General features: G+C 34.5%; 3 protein-coding genes across 3 annotated transcripts; 2 read left to right on the forward strand and 1 right to left on the reverse strand.

Moving 5' to 3' along the window:
* Window positions 1-543: 543 nt before the first annotated feature.
* On the reverse strand, window positions 544-2,914 carry LOC121132433 (uncharacterized). The gene is given in 6 exon segments (XM_040727832.2): window positions 544-1,074; window positions 1,139-1,464; window positions 1,529-1,703; window positions 1,757-1,917; window positions 1,976-2,428; window positions 2,431-2,914. Coding segments are annotated over 6 exon segments (1,761 nt in total). The 5' UTR covers window positions 2,768-2,914; the 3' UTR covers window positions 544-765.
* A 3,455-nt stretch (window positions 2,915-6,369) lies between these two features.
* LOC121132430 (uncharacterized) lies at window positions 6,370-9,172 on the forward strand. Its single transcript, XM_040727827.2, has 3 exons — window positions 6,370-7,060; window positions 7,120-7,315; window positions 7,388-9,172. The coding sequence occupies exons 1-3, from the start codon at window positions 6,723-6,725 to the stop codon at window positions 8,876-8,878; spliced, it is 2,025 nt and encodes a 674-aa protein (XP_040583761.1). The 5' UTR covers window positions 6,370-6,722; the 3' UTR covers window positions 8,879-9,172.
* Window positions 9,173-9,324: 152 nt separating this feature from the next.
* LOC139907529 (trimeric intracellular cation channel type 1B.1-like) lies at window positions 9,325-11,152 on the forward strand. Its single transcript, XM_071893944.1, has 4 exons — window positions 9,325-9,570; window positions 9,692-9,864; window positions 9,922-10,098; window positions 10,278-11,152. The coding sequence occupies exons 2-4, from the start codon at window positions 9,693-9,695 to the stop codon at window positions 10,559-10,561; spliced, it is 633 nt and encodes a 210-aa protein (XP_071750045.1). The 5' UTR covers window positions 9,325-9,570; window position 9,692; the 3' UTR covers window positions 10,562-11,152.
* Window positions 11,153-17,436: the final 6,284 nt, after the last annotated feature.

A 17,436-nucleotide genomic window follows, 5' to 3' on the forward strand; every position in this document is an offset into this window, starting at 1 on the left:
CAGCCTTTGACTCTGAAAATTCTAGTATTAAATGTTTGAATTTAATTGATTGATAGTCAATGTTATTCAAAATATAGCATTTTATAATAAATGAAAACTATTTTTATACTTGTTATGTTTAAAACTCGAGTTTTCTTTGTTTAAAGTTGAAAACTGATGTTTTTTTCTACAAATACTCAATAAGTTCTATGAATAATAAATCAAGAGAGTTGTAAAATATATCATTTGATAGCTTGAGCATTTAGTTAAAAAAGGATCACCTTCAAAAGCGCGCCTCAGCGTTGTTAATTTGCAATATAGCTTTTACAATATTTAAAGGAAAATTATCAACAAAAGCCAATTTCATTATTAATTAGTTATCAACAGTAAAATGTCTAGAATATATATTAATTTTATAGATATTTGGTTACATTGAAGGACGAATTGTGGTCATATATATGGCTGTCCTTACTTTCGATTGTACATATAATGTCATTAAGATCCGTAGCAGGTATATTGTCATGACTTGAGTATTAAAGATATGAAATTATGACTCGAAGCACGGAATGTTTTATCATTTATTATTATGGATTTCACTTTGTTAAAAAAACAAACTTATGAATATTACAAATAAGAGGTAGGCATCTCAAATGAATGAAATCTCAATCTTGGTCCCTTTTATCATGTATAAAATGTTGCATTGTTTATTGCAGAAGATAATAAATATGAATAATCATAAAATGTTTATGTCACTAGAGGTCAAATATATTGAAAGTAAAATGCATCTCAGCGGAGATGCTTATCAGTATCAAATGATCCTTTGAAGACTTGAGCCTTCAGTTCTCTCCTTAAAATTTTTCCCGTTTGATTTTTAGGTAGAGTGTCCACAAACATGACTCCAGCACCAAGTTTTTTATGAGGCGCAACCTTTTCCGTAACAAAGTCAATGATTCCTTGTTCCATAACACTTCGATTTTTTCGGACAACATAAGCTCTAGGCAGCTCTCCATTACGTTCATCAGGAACTCCAACGACTGCCACATCATCTACACCAGGATATTTTCGGATTAAATCCTCTAATTCAGAAGGAGCAACCTATGAAATAAAAGATACTCATTATTTGAAGAGTCATATCAATACATATTAAACAACGACGTACTTGAAGACCTTTTACTTTGATAAGTTCCTTTAATCTATCAACGATATAAAACTGCCCATCCTGATTATAATACGCAATGTCTCCAGTATGTAACCAGCCGTTTTGAATGATTTTATCAGTAGCTTTCTTATTTTTATAGTATCCCTGCATGATTTGAGGGCCACTCACACAGAGTTCTCCATTTTCTCCAGGACCAAGAACCTTTCCTGTATCGATATCTATAATTTTCCCAATAGTATTAGGGATCAAATTACCACAGCTTCCATAAATAATTCCATCCTTGGGTTGAACATGTGTAACAGGACTGCACTCTGTCATTCCATAGCCTAATCATTTAAAGAAACAATACAAAAACCATTTAGACTCAATGACTTTTTCCTATTTATTTACCTTCTTGAAACCGAAGATCCGAATCACATTTATTCATAAATTTCTCTATCAAAGTTGGACCAAATGTAGACGCACCTCCATTGAGCATTTTGATGGAAGAAAGAAGAGAAGGCTTGATGAGTGGACTTGATGTCATAAAACTTACCAAAGGAGGTACAACAAGCATATGAGTGGGCTATAGAGAAGGAGAGTAATAATTAATGTCAGGAAAAACTATTGAATCAAAACCTTATATTGGACAAGGCTATTGATGAACATTTCAGGTTCGAATTTTGGAAGGGTGATAAGTTTGACTCCGAAACGAAGGCCGACAGACAATGAGCAAGTCATGGCAAAGATATGAAAAAATGGGAGCACAGCAATGGAGATGTGTTGCTCAACATCATCACCTATAAATATATATTTATTTAAATGAGTGTTCTCATATAGATATGGAGGAAATATTACCAATAAAATTATGGATGCTTGGATGAGAGAGTTGAGTTATGTTATTAACCAGATTGGAATGAGTAAGTGCCACTCCTTTTGGAGGTCCAGTTGTACCCGAAGAGTAGGGTAGGGCGAGAATGTCTTTATGTGGATCAATCGTTTCTCTCTGATCAAAGAAAGATCCATCGTCAAAGATGGCCATTTCCATAAAAGACTTGCAGTCCGAGGGCGTCTCTTCCATGCCAATAACAATTATTTTTTGAATCCCCGAATATATTTCGCAGGACTGTTTGATATTTTGAAGGAACAGGCCAATGGTCATGACGTATTTAGCACCAGAGTTATCCAGTTGACGAGCAATTTCTTCAGGCCGATATGTAGGATTCATTGTGGTGAGAGTGACTCCAATGCTGGCACATCCCATGAACGCAATGACGAACTCTGGGATGTTGGGCACAACGAGTCCCATGACGTCCCCTTTTTGGCACCTAGGCGCAGCAAGGCACTTCCAAACTTTTGCGAGAGGGAATGGACCATTTCGTAGGTGTATGTACGACCCGTCATTCCACAGACGAGTGCCTCTCGCTCCTTGTAGTCCTCCAAGTTTTCCCAAATGAAGTCTGCGTAGGGGATGGAAGGCAGCTCTACCTCTTCGTAGGGGCTGTATTGAATCAACTTCTCTTCTCCAGGCTTGATGAGAGGGGCTCCAAAATGGCCGTAGGACTGTTTGGCCTTCAGATAGGAACAGCTGGTCCTCAGTCTGCGAATATGGCGGATATGCCCAAAAAAAGCTCTTTGCATCAGCCCCATTCTTAGTTGTATTCTTCTAATATATTTTCAATGAGTAGGTAACGAACACACTCCAATCCCAACTAATTCTCCTCCTCTGAATTAAACTCACAAACTATCCAACAGCGACTACAACTTACAAGCCAAGGGTATGACAGAGTAGTATTCACTCTCTGTATGACTTAAGAACAAAACAAACTCAGATGAGAGATTTTCTTAGTTGTGTTTGTTATTACTAATCAAGTTTGAAGTTACACACTGAATGACCTTATTATTTGCTTTCTTGCTAGCTACATACACTCCCAGCCAATAGGAGAGTTCAATTCACAAATGCAAGAGTGACGTCAAAGCGCATGATTAATAAAAATGAAAATAGTTGCTTGGCCGCGTATGTTGCCACAATCCATTTTATTTACTATTTTTATGACGTCACTATATGTCAAATTCCGTCATAACTAATACTCGTATCTTGTGTACAAACTGGTAAAGTAAATCGTCCAATTTGAAAGAATTTTTTAATTTATTCATTTAACATTTTTTAGAAAAAACGATAATTTCTTAATGCTCCTTAGGATAAAAGTTTCTCAATTGGGGGGGGGGCGGAGCTACATTTCTCCTACCTCCGAACACCCCTACAATAAATTAAGTATTATTAACCATTCAATTATTGCATATTCTCATTACATGTAGATGTAAATTTATCATTTAAATGTATTAATTTGTATTGAGTAACTACGTTTGAGTGTGCTCATGAAAAAACGAAGAGTAGCACAGGGGATTTATTGAGGAATTACATTCTATATTAATAAAGTAAATCTGTTACTGAAGCAAGGTGTGTCTGTTCGTTGGCCCCTAATAACTCCGAGCAATGCCGAGAACTACCGCTAGTTGTCTGATATTATAATCGGGTGAATAATTAATTTTGTTGCCAATAGATTGGTAGCTAGTCTACTAGGTAGCAAGCTACCTAATATCAAGTTAAAAATACATATCAATTAATCAGATTTTCTTAACTTCACCTGTGTTTTTTTTCCAAATTAATAGCTTCACAAGTTGTATTTCATATATTATTTGAACAATTTTTTGGTGCACTTATGAAAAAAAAATATGAAGACCAAATAAACTTTTTATGAAAATTAAACGTACTTATCTTTTCTTTCAACAAAGTTATAGGCAATCAAAATGGTGCGGGACTTTTGCTCCACCTGTTATTATGATTGATTCAATTATTAGAAGTGCAGCGGCATAGTATGATTATAACTAAGGTCACTACTCAATGTTCAATATAAAATATGTACATACTAAGAAAAATCATGATATTTTTGGACTTTCTAATAAAAGAGGCCAGATTATAATGGAAAAAATAAATATTTACAATAATCTCTGGGCATAAGAAATTATTTTGCAGGGGTTCTTTATATCGTAGTTGAAGGAGTACTTTTTAATTCATTATCTCACTTATTTTGATATTTTTTTTCTTCTACGATCGATGGATTGTCCAATACTTGGGGTATTCTATATAAAAAGTTTTTTAAATTAGAATAACTATTTAAGGAGGACAAAATCGCACGAGTGTAATATGAGCCCAGTATCCAGCTAAAAAGGTATTTTATACATGAATCCTAATTCACGATATGACTTAATGCAACACAAAAAAATTCAACGACGCTTATGAAGAACTATTTTCAAATTCCTTATATCATATTTGATGTCATTGTTATTTAGAATGAGTATTTATGATTATTAAAGAAAACTATTGACGTAAAACTCGTACACTACAAGAACCCGGAGCTAATTAGTATATAATTACGCAAGAAATAAAGCAATCTTTGTAATTATGAGGAGCATCCATGTCAGTAGAAGTGCTACTTCTAAGCAAAAAGGCACTATAATTTAAATGACCTTTGGATATAGCCAGTATTTGCTGATGGGGTTTGTCAAATTGATTCAAGCTATTCCTACCAATCACTCAGGGGGATCATTCAAATTAAAGATATACATTCAATTTCCAAAAGCATCGTAATCTAAGGTATTACTGTATTCAATAACGTCGGAATAGGAGGCTATATGTACCTCAAGACCTCATTCTTAATTCATAATTTTTTAATGTCACAAGTTATATTTTTGTTTTAAACTTACACCAGTTATAGCCCTTCAATATTGAATGTAATTTGCCCATCTCATATTTTAGACCTTCTAAGTAATTAACTTTGCCTCTCAATGAACAAAATATTAAGAATAAAATCAAACTACACAATATACAATATTGTATTTTTTAGAATGTAACGTTTAGAGGGTACAAATTTATTAGATATGTAGGACCGTAAATATTTGTAAAATTTCGTTCCTTGTGCAGGACAAATGTAGGTCATTGATAATTATGTACTATGTACATAAATACTAAGCTATTGAAATTCCAAAGGTTAAGCATAATAATATATTGACCTAATAACGAAGTAATATATTAACTATTATTATCCATGTGCATGTTAAATTGGTTTCTTATAGAGGTGGGCATGCCCCTAATTAATAGACACAGAAAACATTAACAGATTGACAAATGAGCAGATTTGTGATTAGCAGAATACCAAAATTGTAAAAACGATATCCCCATAATTACTTCTTACTTTCTTAGAGATCTACTGATTTTTGAAGATTTTATATTTGAGCCAAAATTCAATTTTCAAATGGATAGATTTATAAATCCCTTGCCTCGGGCATATCACCCTGTTAGTGACACTTCTAAGAGGTCAAGTGAGGAAGACTTCTGAAGGACTATCCATACAAATTGTAATGAAGACTAAAAAAATTATATATTTATGTCCACTTAGTGGGGGGAGTTTCAGAGAGTTTTAGGTCAAGAACAAGACATAATATCTCTGTTCTCTCGTTAAATATTCATAATTCCTCTCTTGTTTGGAACCTCTGACCTAAACAGAATCCTTGGTGATCTGCGTCTCATTTGACAGACATTTACTTTAGAATAATTTAATTAGTGGACACATAAACCTAAAAAATTAGCGATAGCAGAACAGCCAAGGAAATTAGCAGACTAGCGAAAAATTAGCGATTGCCCACTTTTGGTATTTATCAATTATAATAATTAATAGATCCACTCATTTTAAATTTTTTATTTCAAATTACTATGAATATAATAGTTTTATTAATGGTCCGACAAGGAAATGGACTTGTACGTTAATACACAATAGTATTTTGGCCATGATGCTAGAAGGATCTGATCCAGTATCTAAAACCTAATGGCACAAAATTAGAGAGGATTATTACTTAAAGGGGCCTAACAGCCAATTGGTGATCATGGCTGAAGAAAGTGAGTAAATAATAGAAGGCTCTCTAATAGAGCCCTCACAGCCTTGTAGTATAATATTGGAGTATATACATATATATATAGAGAGAGAGATTTATAAACTTTTTGAGAAAATAAGGCTGTGAAAGGCAATGCTTATGGACGTGGGAAGGGAAAGGAAAAAATGGTAGTTGATGAGGACTGTTGAATGATAAGGTAGTAATTAGAATTGCACTACTAAAATTTAGTGATTCTCTCCCTTTCTCTCTTCTTTCCCTTTCTCTTTCTTTCTTCCTTTTTCTTTTCTCTCCCTTTCTAGCTCTACTTCTCTTCTCGTGAAATATAAAACATTTGACGTGGTGTTGTGTCAGATCAAAATCTTGGACTTAAGATTTGCTAGCTGTGATTTTTTTGGTGAAAATGATGTACGAAGATGATGGGTGTGCCGGAAGGAGGATCGTGGAAGTCTGAGGGCCCAAGGGATGATAGGATGGGAGTGAATGAGAGTATTGAATGATTATGAATGAGCCCGGATGGGCCTTTCCTCCCCAGAGTTGTCGTAGTCGCCGTGTGGAGAGTGGAGGAGGTGAGTAAGTAGTGCCAGAAGTAGTTGTCGAAAGTGAGACTTGTGTGGGCCTGAGGAGAAGATGGGAAGATGAAGACTTGGGAATAATGGGTGGAGCCCTGTCCCACTTTTTCCAGTCTGGGCATGCCTTGCTCTCCTACAGTCACAACCGAGCCGTGTCCGAGCAAACAAGGAGAAACATCCGAATCGTGTTTGACGCTCTTCGAGCCAATCCCAAAGTGACGGTTCAAAGACTAGATGGCCTTCTGTCCACCATTCCGCGCAGTGAAAACATTTTGCAAATTCACAATGAAGAAGGCTACAACCTTCTTCAAAAGTGCGTGGGCATCAACAACTTAGAGATGATCCGTTGGTGTCTCTCCAGGAACATTGATATCAATAGAGGCGCCTGCTCACTCCCTCTACACATTGCCTGCCTAAAGGGGTAAGTCAGCAAGTCTGGGGACTCCGTGTCCAACACTCATTATTGTGTACATATTCAAGGTATGAAGATGCAGTTGAGCTTTTATTGAAACACGGAGCTCGCGTGGACGTGGAAGCCCGAATGTGTTGGCCTGGACATCATCAACAAAACTGTGAGGAACGTGGAAAACATTCTACTCGAGCTAAGGATGATCATTTCTATAGATCCTCGGATAAACTTCAATGTGCAATCTATTACGCTATAGATGGGGATCAGGTCTGTGGATGGCTTGATTTTGAATACGGATTTTATTAAAAAAATATACTAATACTTATTTTTGATTTTAAGGTTGATATTTTAGAACTTCTTGCGCAACAAGGGGAAGATCACTGGCTCCCGTGGCAACAGAAAAGGCCTCTTCTTCATATAGCATGTGAAAGGGGTGCCTGGAACTGTGTAAAGTATCTAGTCTCTGAACGTTCTGATGAAATAAACCAGTGCTACGATGAATATTACCCAATTCACCAAGCCTCTCTGCATGATATCAAGTTTTTAGAGCTTCTCATTCAATGTGGAGCAGAAACAACGGTTCGTACTCCAACTCAACTCATGACTGCTCTTCATGTTGTGTTGCTCCAAGGAAAAAAGACTGCTGAGGATACTTTGCAAACAACGAAGCTTCTTATGGAACATGGACTCCGTGATTTGATTAACGAGGCGGATTCTCTTGGGAATACTCCGTTGCACGTGCTTATTGTTCGTTATGCATTAGAAGAAAGACGTTACGGCTACCACGATGATCATCAACCTTGGAATAAATGGGATATGCTGCATATCGTAAGATATTTGTTACAAAATGGAGCTCGCCCCTCTATAAATCATACGAGCAACTCTGCATTGGCATGTGTACTAAGACATGTAACAGACTGGGAATTTCGTTATGACTTACTGCATATGCTTTTACAAGAAGGTGGTGATCCCAATGTAGAAGGGCGTGATGGGTCTGTTCCTCTTATGGTTTGCCTCGTTCCCCTCATTAATAAAGACCCTCTTCATCATTTTAATCACACTATGAAAGTATGTTATTTGAATTGTGTTCGCATTCTCTGTCAATTCGGAGGTAACCCCAATTGTTCAACACGCTCCAACCTCACTCCTTTGCATGTGTTAATGTTTACTGCTAGTGAAAACATCTCCCTTGCTCGTGAAGATGAGAAATCATCTGGTTTTGAATTTATCAGAAATTTGTTAACAGTGTTATTACAACACGGCTTGGATCCCAATGTTCGCTTTAGTCAACGTTCTAATCATATCCTATATTCACTAATGGATATGGTCAAAAACGCAAGGTTTCCCAAGGATCTCTCATATGTGTACGACTTAACCCTTACCTTAATTCAATTTGGAGCGAATCCGAATGTGAGTGTGGATAGCGAGACCAACAATAATAGCACAAAAACAAGCACACTCGCATTTATCAAGAAAAACCCTACCCGGGTGATTGACAGCTTTGTAAGACTTCTCATTACAAAAGAACATTTGTGCAGTAAGGATGGGGATCAGGACCACTTTGCTCGCATTCTCCGACTCTACTACTTTACTATGAATCATGCTGAACTCTATTCCTCACTCAAAGTATTGTATGCACAAACCGGAATGATCCCCATGAAAAGCTCCCTCGGTCAAGTCATAAAAGAACTCTACTCAAAACCCAGAACTCTTAAGCAAATGACCAGAGTTATTATTTACAATCATATTGGTCAAAAACCCGCTTTAAATGCTAATAAGCTCCCCCTTCCTCCAGCTTTAAGAGAATATATTCTCAGTTTTGAACCTTAAAATTTATTCACTACACATATATAAATTCATTTATAAATTTAGGTTTATTATGATTATATAACTACATTTAAGTATAAGCATATATACCACATAAAAGTCTTTTTTTTTATATATCAAATGTTGTATGTTAATGGTATGCCTTTAAAAAAATCAAAAGAAAAAAACAAACAAGCCCCAAAACAGACAGATACTAAAAGTGTTAATGATTATAATAATGGATGTGTTAAAGAAAATTATGTTAATTAATTATTAATAAACTATTAATGCTGATGTCAGATATCATACTATACAATACATTCTTTTTCTTATTAAAAAAAAATTACTTGTTCATAAAATGAATGATTTATTAACTAATTTTTTGTACAGTTGCTGCACAAAGAGAGGAGAGGTTTTATACTTTGACTGTTGCCTTATATGCTATATTTATCTTCTTGTACACGATGTGCATGTTTTACTTAAAATATAAGGTGTGTGTTGTGTTGTATATTCTGTTGAGGAGTTGTGTTAAATCAGTTGACACACGGGACTTACACAGTTAAAGATGATTTATATTAATATTTATATAGTAGAGTGTTTTGATTTCTGGATTCTATTGAGTAGTAAACGTGTTTGGAGGGGAGCCATTGCATTTGTATAAACTGTATACTGCATATTTTGTAAACTACACTTTCCTTAAGCCACTACCTGAAAAGGTATACCGATCATAAATATATTTGTAAATACAGACTCTGTTCCCAATGTAAAACTTGAGGAATGCATTTGCGTCTGACTGTATTTTCTATCTCTCATAACACTTTACTTCCTCTTTTACAGAATGATACCAAATTTGCCCCTAAGGCTATACCCTCTATTTGAAATATGTGATGCTGCTTCGGTGAGTTTAAAACTTAAACGAGAGCATGGACATCGGGTAAATATCTTTGCATTATGGAGTGCTACAATATTTAATTGTCATGCTGGAAATTTATTGACTCATATATTGTTAGGTTTGAATCGTTGTTTTGGGGTATTTTAAAGACAGAATTTTCTTATTTACTTTATAGGGAAGCCTACAATCAATGCATTTAGTAACGTCGAATATATTGCTCTTGTCACATTGGTTTTCTTTTCAATCCTTCTCTGTCCACGAAATATGATAGATACCTTGCTTCAAGTAACTTCTATTCATGTATTTTTAATTATGGTGTGCGAAATATTTCGATCGTACAAGATTTTGAAAGGCAAGTTCTCAAATAAATTAAACAAATACAATATTTATTACTTGTCTGTTTGATATTTAATTAATTACTATAAACTAATATTTAAATTAATACCTTCCTATTGAATTTGAATACAACTTTCTTTTAATTAAATGCATGTATCTGGATATTGTCAGGAACGATATTTTATATTTTTTCAGGGATCAATGAAGGCCAAAAAGAATATCCAGGGACTTTATGGCCCAGCATAATTATTGGATCTATTCGGGGGAACGGCTCTGGATGGATGAAACCCGTGCGTTCCATTATTTTGAGTGACCCATCTTCTTTTTTTAAGGGTGAATGGTTTGCACCGAGTCGAGCCTCCCAAATTGCAATTGTATCTGCTGTATTACTAACCATTTGCAAACAAGATGGGTCCATATTTGTGTCATTAGTTGGATTATTGATATCAGTAGCTTTTACCGATGCGTTTCCTAATTAAATATGGTTTGAACTTAAGGATGTTGGTAGCCCACCCTTAACTAACAAGGAAATGAAAGTGCATTATAATCTTTTGAAAGTTAAAAAGTCAATGTGAAGATAATCTTATGAAAGATTTAATTAATTATATTGTTATTGTATGCTAAGATAAATTTATTAAATCCCCTGTGAAAAACTCATTATGTGTGTGTGTGTGTGATGACACTTGAATACTAATATTATAAGCAACTACAATCATTTATCTTTTCTAGAAATAATTGTTACATGATGTAGGCTTGAATTGTGATATTCCTTTAAGCATTTAATTGTATAGCTCATAATGTGTTTTAATTGAAAATTTGTAGTACCTTATTAACAAAAAATAATGTATCTATATTTTTTTATGGTTCTAATAATTTTATTTTTTAATAATTATCGTTTTATAGCTTAAATGTTGAATTTAATTCATTTTAATCTTGTAGATAGCTTACTCCAATCCCAATTAATTGTCATTTGCTCATGTAAAAGCTGTACGCATTAATGGATTAATTATATAATTAAAATGAAACACCGTTTTGTGAATGAATAAATATTATATTTTTTGTTTAAGAAATTATCCTCTATACACTACAATGTTCTTCTCGGTCTCCCATAGTTTAACTTCATAGAGCCTAGCAAATCCTTCATTTAAATGTGGAAACAGAGACTCCCATATAAAAATAGCCATGTTTTCCGAAGTTGATGTCTTGTTGGTCAAGGAGAAATAGGGTACATCCTTATCGATATTTTTGTGATCTAGAACCTCCAATACATGATGTGAAATCAAATCTTTCAAGTCGGATAAATTCATGGTCATTCCAGTTATAGGATCGGGCGGACCAGATACCGTAACTTCCATGACATAATTATGACCATGCCCATTAGGATTGTTACATTTTCCAAAATTTGTAGGTTTTGATGAGGACTCAATGCGTTACTATGAAGACGATGAGACGCACTAAAATGTTCTCTTCGGGTGAGGTAAACAGTCATCTTGGATAAATGTAACTTACTTTTGTAGGGGAGTGCCTAAAACAACTATATTCAGTAAGTGAATCCTAAATGAAACATACATGAGTGGACATCTACATCAATATATCATAATATATGTATGACATATAAAAACACGTTGAGGAGGAAAGGGTCAAAGTACATTTAAGCAGAATTTGACATTTTTAAATTCATTTTTATTTTTACCTAGATGAGTTTGGGATGTAACTAAAAATGGAGGATTTTGAAGGATTTGGGAAGATGGTTATGAGAGTCTAAAAATCTGAGACGCGTCCCTTTCTTTCCCAATCTCCAAAACGAGTAGGCTCAGGTCCTTTTGGTCCACCAATTTCTCCAGTAACAGGATTCACAGCATCCTGAATCTTTTTTTGAATTTCTGCATCTTCAATTTCTTCTTGAATGGCCTTTTCTTTCTTCCCCTTTGGAGGATCACGCGACTTACCACTGCAATAATGTCTTGACTCTAGAAGAGAAAGAGGAGTGGCTCTGACTCTTACTAGGTGGAATGACTTTTGGAGAAAAAGAGCCATGATTCTACTATTGAATCACGCAGAGATTATTCACGGATTGTCTTATTATTAGCTACTTAGTTATTACTTATTAGTAGCTAATAAGTAATATTTAACAAATATAAAATAATTTTATTCCAACTATTTACAAATTACTTGGATTAGCTGAAAATCAGCTGGAATATTTTGAATACGTACGTATGGATGCGAGATCAAAGTTTGTATAAGAAGCAATGTTACGCAATAAAAAAATTGTAAGGCAAACTGAGCAGATTTATTAAATAACTATCTCGCTTCCTCTTTCAGGTGACGTCATTGGGCGCACTTTTATCGGTAAATGTAATACATAGAAAATAACAAATTTAGTAATTTAGATTTTTCAATTATCCTTCATCGTTATATTCCTGTATTTGGGGATCTCAATGACGTCATATGTTATGTTGAGTAAATTTTCAGTAAGATATACAATATTTGTTGACTAAACTTGTAACAATAACATTGATAACAAGTTCTAGGCGCTGCAAGAAATGGAACGTCAATTCTTAGGCGCAGAAATAAAGTGACGTCATTGGGATAGAAAGGGAGAATCTTCTCTATGTGCACGAAGCACTCTCTCTCTGTCTGTATAAATGTTGTGTACAAGTTACGATTTTGTATAAGCTACAAGTTGCACAAAAAAATTGTACATGTTGTAATCAAAAAATGAGCTGAATAATTTTAGATGAAGATCATGCAATAATTGAATATTCCATGGATGATCCATATATTAATGTTGTAGTTTTTGAGTGTTAATGGTGAGTATATTACTATAATATAAATATTATAAAGGTCACAGTTATATTACTTATAAATACATAATAACCATGTAATTTAAATACATCAATATACAGTTGGTATTTAGAATGCTCAATATTGGAATTAATTAATGAATTATAAGACATTGCAACATGTACCCGATATACAGCGTGCAGTAATTGATTCCCGTGCACAATTTCGCCCAGATTATCGTAAGTAAAGGAGGCAGAGAATTGAAATTTTGACTGGTTTATTGGGATGTCAATAGCTATATCATTTCTCAAAAATAGCCTCCCTTTGCTGCCTGCATGGCCTCGATCCTGGGGCAGAAGGGCAAGCACGTCTTCCTCACAAAGTCCTCCCACTCGTTGTCCACTGCAGCCATCAGGGACTCCACATCGGGTTGAGAGGTCGCATAAGCCTTCCTCTCAATGGCGCTCCTCACCCCATAGTCCAAGAAGCTTCTGGTCTTTTGACGGTAGCCAAAAGTCATAAGACCAGAATTGGAAAATAATTTACAAAATTCATAGCTATTTACAGATTTTTTTTTTTTTTGGAAATAAAATTTCAAATATTGGCCATCTTTCTCATAGCCTTCAACGGGCTCATATCTATCTTCGCCTTCACCAAGTCCAAAAAGAAGGAGACCACCGCTGCCAAGATTCCATACGAGGCTCAATCCATCCCTTTTAGCTTCTTCACCTTGAAGACGAGCCTCTTTGAGCGGCCGATGATCCTGACAAATTATGTTATCTTGACATGGGCGTGAACCAAGTTGGATATCCTTTTTCTTTGAACTTTCATCGTCGCTCTTGATCGTAATACTTTTTTTTAAATGTTCTAATTGGATTATAGAATAAGCTCATGTAACTTAAAATGGTTTAAAATAAGGAGTACGAGCTCTAAACAAGTTTAAATCCTACTGCATGATTCATTGCTACACACTATATATATAAAATATAGATTGTGTAGTGTATTGTCAAACTACCTGGCCCCCTCCTCCTCAATACCGCTTCAATCAGCAGACGATCTTGAACCAGCAGCCCGTTCTAGGGAGAAACCAGGGTATTCTCCACGGTGCAATTCCCTCCAGCCGATAACCATGAACTGACAGCCCGTCCAGGCAAAGAAAGGACCATCACATTTGCGTCGATAGATGTGTCTTGACCGAGAGAAAGAAGAGTGAAATAATTAGTAGTTAGATCTGGAGAAAATAATATTGTTGTAAAATGGTGGAAAAAGATCTGAGAGTCAATGCGGGAGCAAGCCCGTCCAAGTTGTCATTCGAATCTGTAACTTGATTCCCAGGGAGATAAAAGTGAAGAAGGAAATCAAATGGCTGATTAGGAAGGATATGATTTGGTCGGATGACAAGAATAAGTCTTATTTCTTTGATCAGGTCTTTGATGCAAACACTCCGAATGAAGAGATTTCCTCTCACCTATGCACGATAATCATTAATTCTGCCTTTCGTGGATTTAACGAAAACATTTTTACCAATAAGACTACATCTTCAGCTAAGACGCATACGATGATGGCGTACGAGAACCGGATGGAGCTATAACCTTTTCCTATTTGAATCTCGTTGACTTGGCTGGTTCAGAACGTGTGGGACAAACAGGCTCAACTGGAAAAAGGCTACGTGAAGGAGGCAACATCAATAAATCTCTATTAGTTTTAAGTCAGGTCTTTAGTAAGTTAAGCGAAGGCTCCAGAGGTTTTGCTCCATTTTGTGATTCTTAGTTAAAAAAATCATTGGGAGGAAATCCTAGGACAGCTAATATTTGTACTGTGACTCCTGTTGAGAAAGAACAAACGAAATCCACTTTAGGATTTGCATCCAGAGCTAAGAAGATTGTTCAAAATGCTAAAATGAATGACGTTTAGACGATCAAGCACAATTAAAAAGACTTAAAAAAGAAATTACCGCTCTTCAGCGTAAGCTTGAAGAAGAAAAGAATACAGATCGAGTAGTTGAACTTGAACAGCTTACAAGTGTTTTGAGAGAAAAGGATCGACAAAAAATGGAAGAAAAATAAATGGCCAATGAAAGAGAGACTTTCTCTGGATATGAAAGATAATGAAGAACAACTTCAATTTTTGAGGGACAGATTACTTTCTTGTCAAGTTGCTTCACCTTCAACATCTACATTATTTGAAGAAAAGCCGTTCAACAAAGCCAAAAGTGTACGAAGAGAAACTTGGGCTGCAATGTACAAAGGCGTAAAACAAAAGGAATGAGTTATTTCCCAAAAAGATTGTACTAAATATGATGAAAGTAATTGTGCTTTATAGGATATTTTAAATGCTGACAATGATTATAAAACTGAAGATTTCCAACAGGAAAAAATTTGTACATTTTGGAATCTGTTGAGGATATTCAATCTTCTTATAATTACATATCCTATGCTCGTCGCCAGATGTTTGTGTCTTAAGAAGAGTGAAATATGTGGAGGAGATTTAGAGTATTTGTAAACGTTTTATTACATTATCATTGTCAAACTACCTGGGAGTGACTAACCCGCCAGTATATTTATAAGCAAATACAAAGAATAAACGTACATACATATAACACTGATTAAGATAGTAACGACTTTAAACCAAGTAGCGAAACGCTAACGTTAGCCTGAGGATATTCAATGGTGCAGCGGTTCACACTTTTTTGCAAGATGTTGCTTTACAAATAATATCACTGTAATTTTTCTTACTAGTGATGTTGGTTAAGGATGATTACTGATTGATGTAATTAAAGAGTGATTACTGATTGATGAAATAAAGCATAGCTCTCACTCTAAAATTGCTATGGGGAAAGAAGAAATTATTTTCTTCTTTGATTTTTCCTTTTTGAATTTTACATTAATTATATAGGAAAAAATAACGCATAATCTTTGAACTAGAATAAAAAAATTATTGGGCTAACATAACTCCATATTATAAAATCTTCTCTAGTTAAATTAAGTCCGTCTTCCGGACTACGATTGTGTATCTTCTAAAAAGTAAAATATGTTAGATAACATCATAATGCCTAATTTTATCTCCAAGTAATAATTAAAACAGTACTTCTAGTCAAGAAAAAAGTTTCTGTACAATAATACATTTTTGAGATATTGTTCACGTGATTCCTCGTTTCACTACTTGGTTTAATCCTTTAGTAAGGGCTAAAGGAGATTGAGAGGGACTAGTGATAGTACACAACAGATTGTGTGTGTGAGCCCTTTATGGACACCCACACCGTTGGACAAAGGAGGGTGGAATTTTTGTATGGTTGCTTCTTTTGAACTTGGCTGGGTTAAAACGGGGTGTCGATTTTCAGGAGGGCGTTATAGAAGGAGGCTTATTCTACAACCAAAACACATAAGTTGTTTTTTGGAGCTCAAGGAGACTAGACAGGGGTTAAATTATTAATCAAAAAGTAATTGGTGTCTCAAAAAACAACTAAACAATTAACGACGATTTCTAAATTTATTCAAAATAAAAAAAAGTTATGGGCAAAAAATGAAATCAGTGAAAAATAATTTTAATTTTTTTCATCTGCAAAAAATGTATTTCCAATGGAATATTGGATTCGTAAAATTCGATTAAATAAAGTTTGTAGAAATTTATCTGACAATTCTTTTGCAAATAAATTTTATACATAAAAATGGATGTTTGACTGAAATATCTGTCATTTTCTGAATAATTTTTTAATTTTTTTCCATCAAACATAAGTTTTCAATTTTTTAAAAGTAATGCCACAAAAAATTGCAAATTTTAACAAAAAATAACGTATTTTCAGATCATTTTATTACATAATTGTAAAAATGTAGCAGTTATCGAGGGTTATTTTTTGAACAACATTATTCTCCATAACTTTTTTTTTTTTGAAAGTACGGAAAAAATATTGTTAGACGTGTCATTCTTCTTACAATGCCAATGCTTTAAATGCTCCCCCCAAAAAAAAAAAATAGTGGAAAACAGTACTTGCAATTTTCTTCACGATTCTCGATTTGAAATTTTTGACAAAATAAAAATCTACCAATTTTCCATACATTTATGATTGTATGTTATTCGAAGTTTATAACCTATTTTTTTTATAAAAGTTATAATCCGTATCTTTATAAATATAAAAAGAGAGATTGTGTGTGTGTGTAGATGTCCTTTATACGTTCCTACACCATTAAAAACCTAGGAGGCTGTAATTTGCATGGACCCCTATTTGAGCTTGAACAGGCCAAGATAGGGGTGTCGATTTTTAAATGGTCATATAAGGGGGGATTATACTTTATCCAAACCCAAAAAACCGTTTTATGCAGCTCAAGGAGACTAGATAGGGATTGAGTTATCGATAAGGCGATAATTTTGGAAAGAATACAAAAGCATGTGAGGAGAAGAGAAGAAATACTTATGGCATCATTGATTAAATAATTTACATCTTCCTCTATCAAGAACGTTATCAATTCCCGCATTCTGTATTCAATATTAATATAATATTAGATGCTGATAGTCGATAGGGAACTGAATGAAATCCCTAAAATAATGTTGCCTTCTGTCTGGATTTCTGAAA

This window comes from Lepeophtheirus salmonis, unplaced genomic scaffold, assembly GCF_016086655.4.
Source record: "Lepeophtheirus salmonis unplaced genomic scaffold, UVic_Lsal_1.4 unplaced_contig_536_pilon, whole genome shotgun sequence".
Lineage (NCBI taxonomy): Eukaryota > Metazoa > Arthropoda > Copepoda > Siphonostomatoida > Caligidae > Lepeophtheirus > Lepeophtheirus salmonis.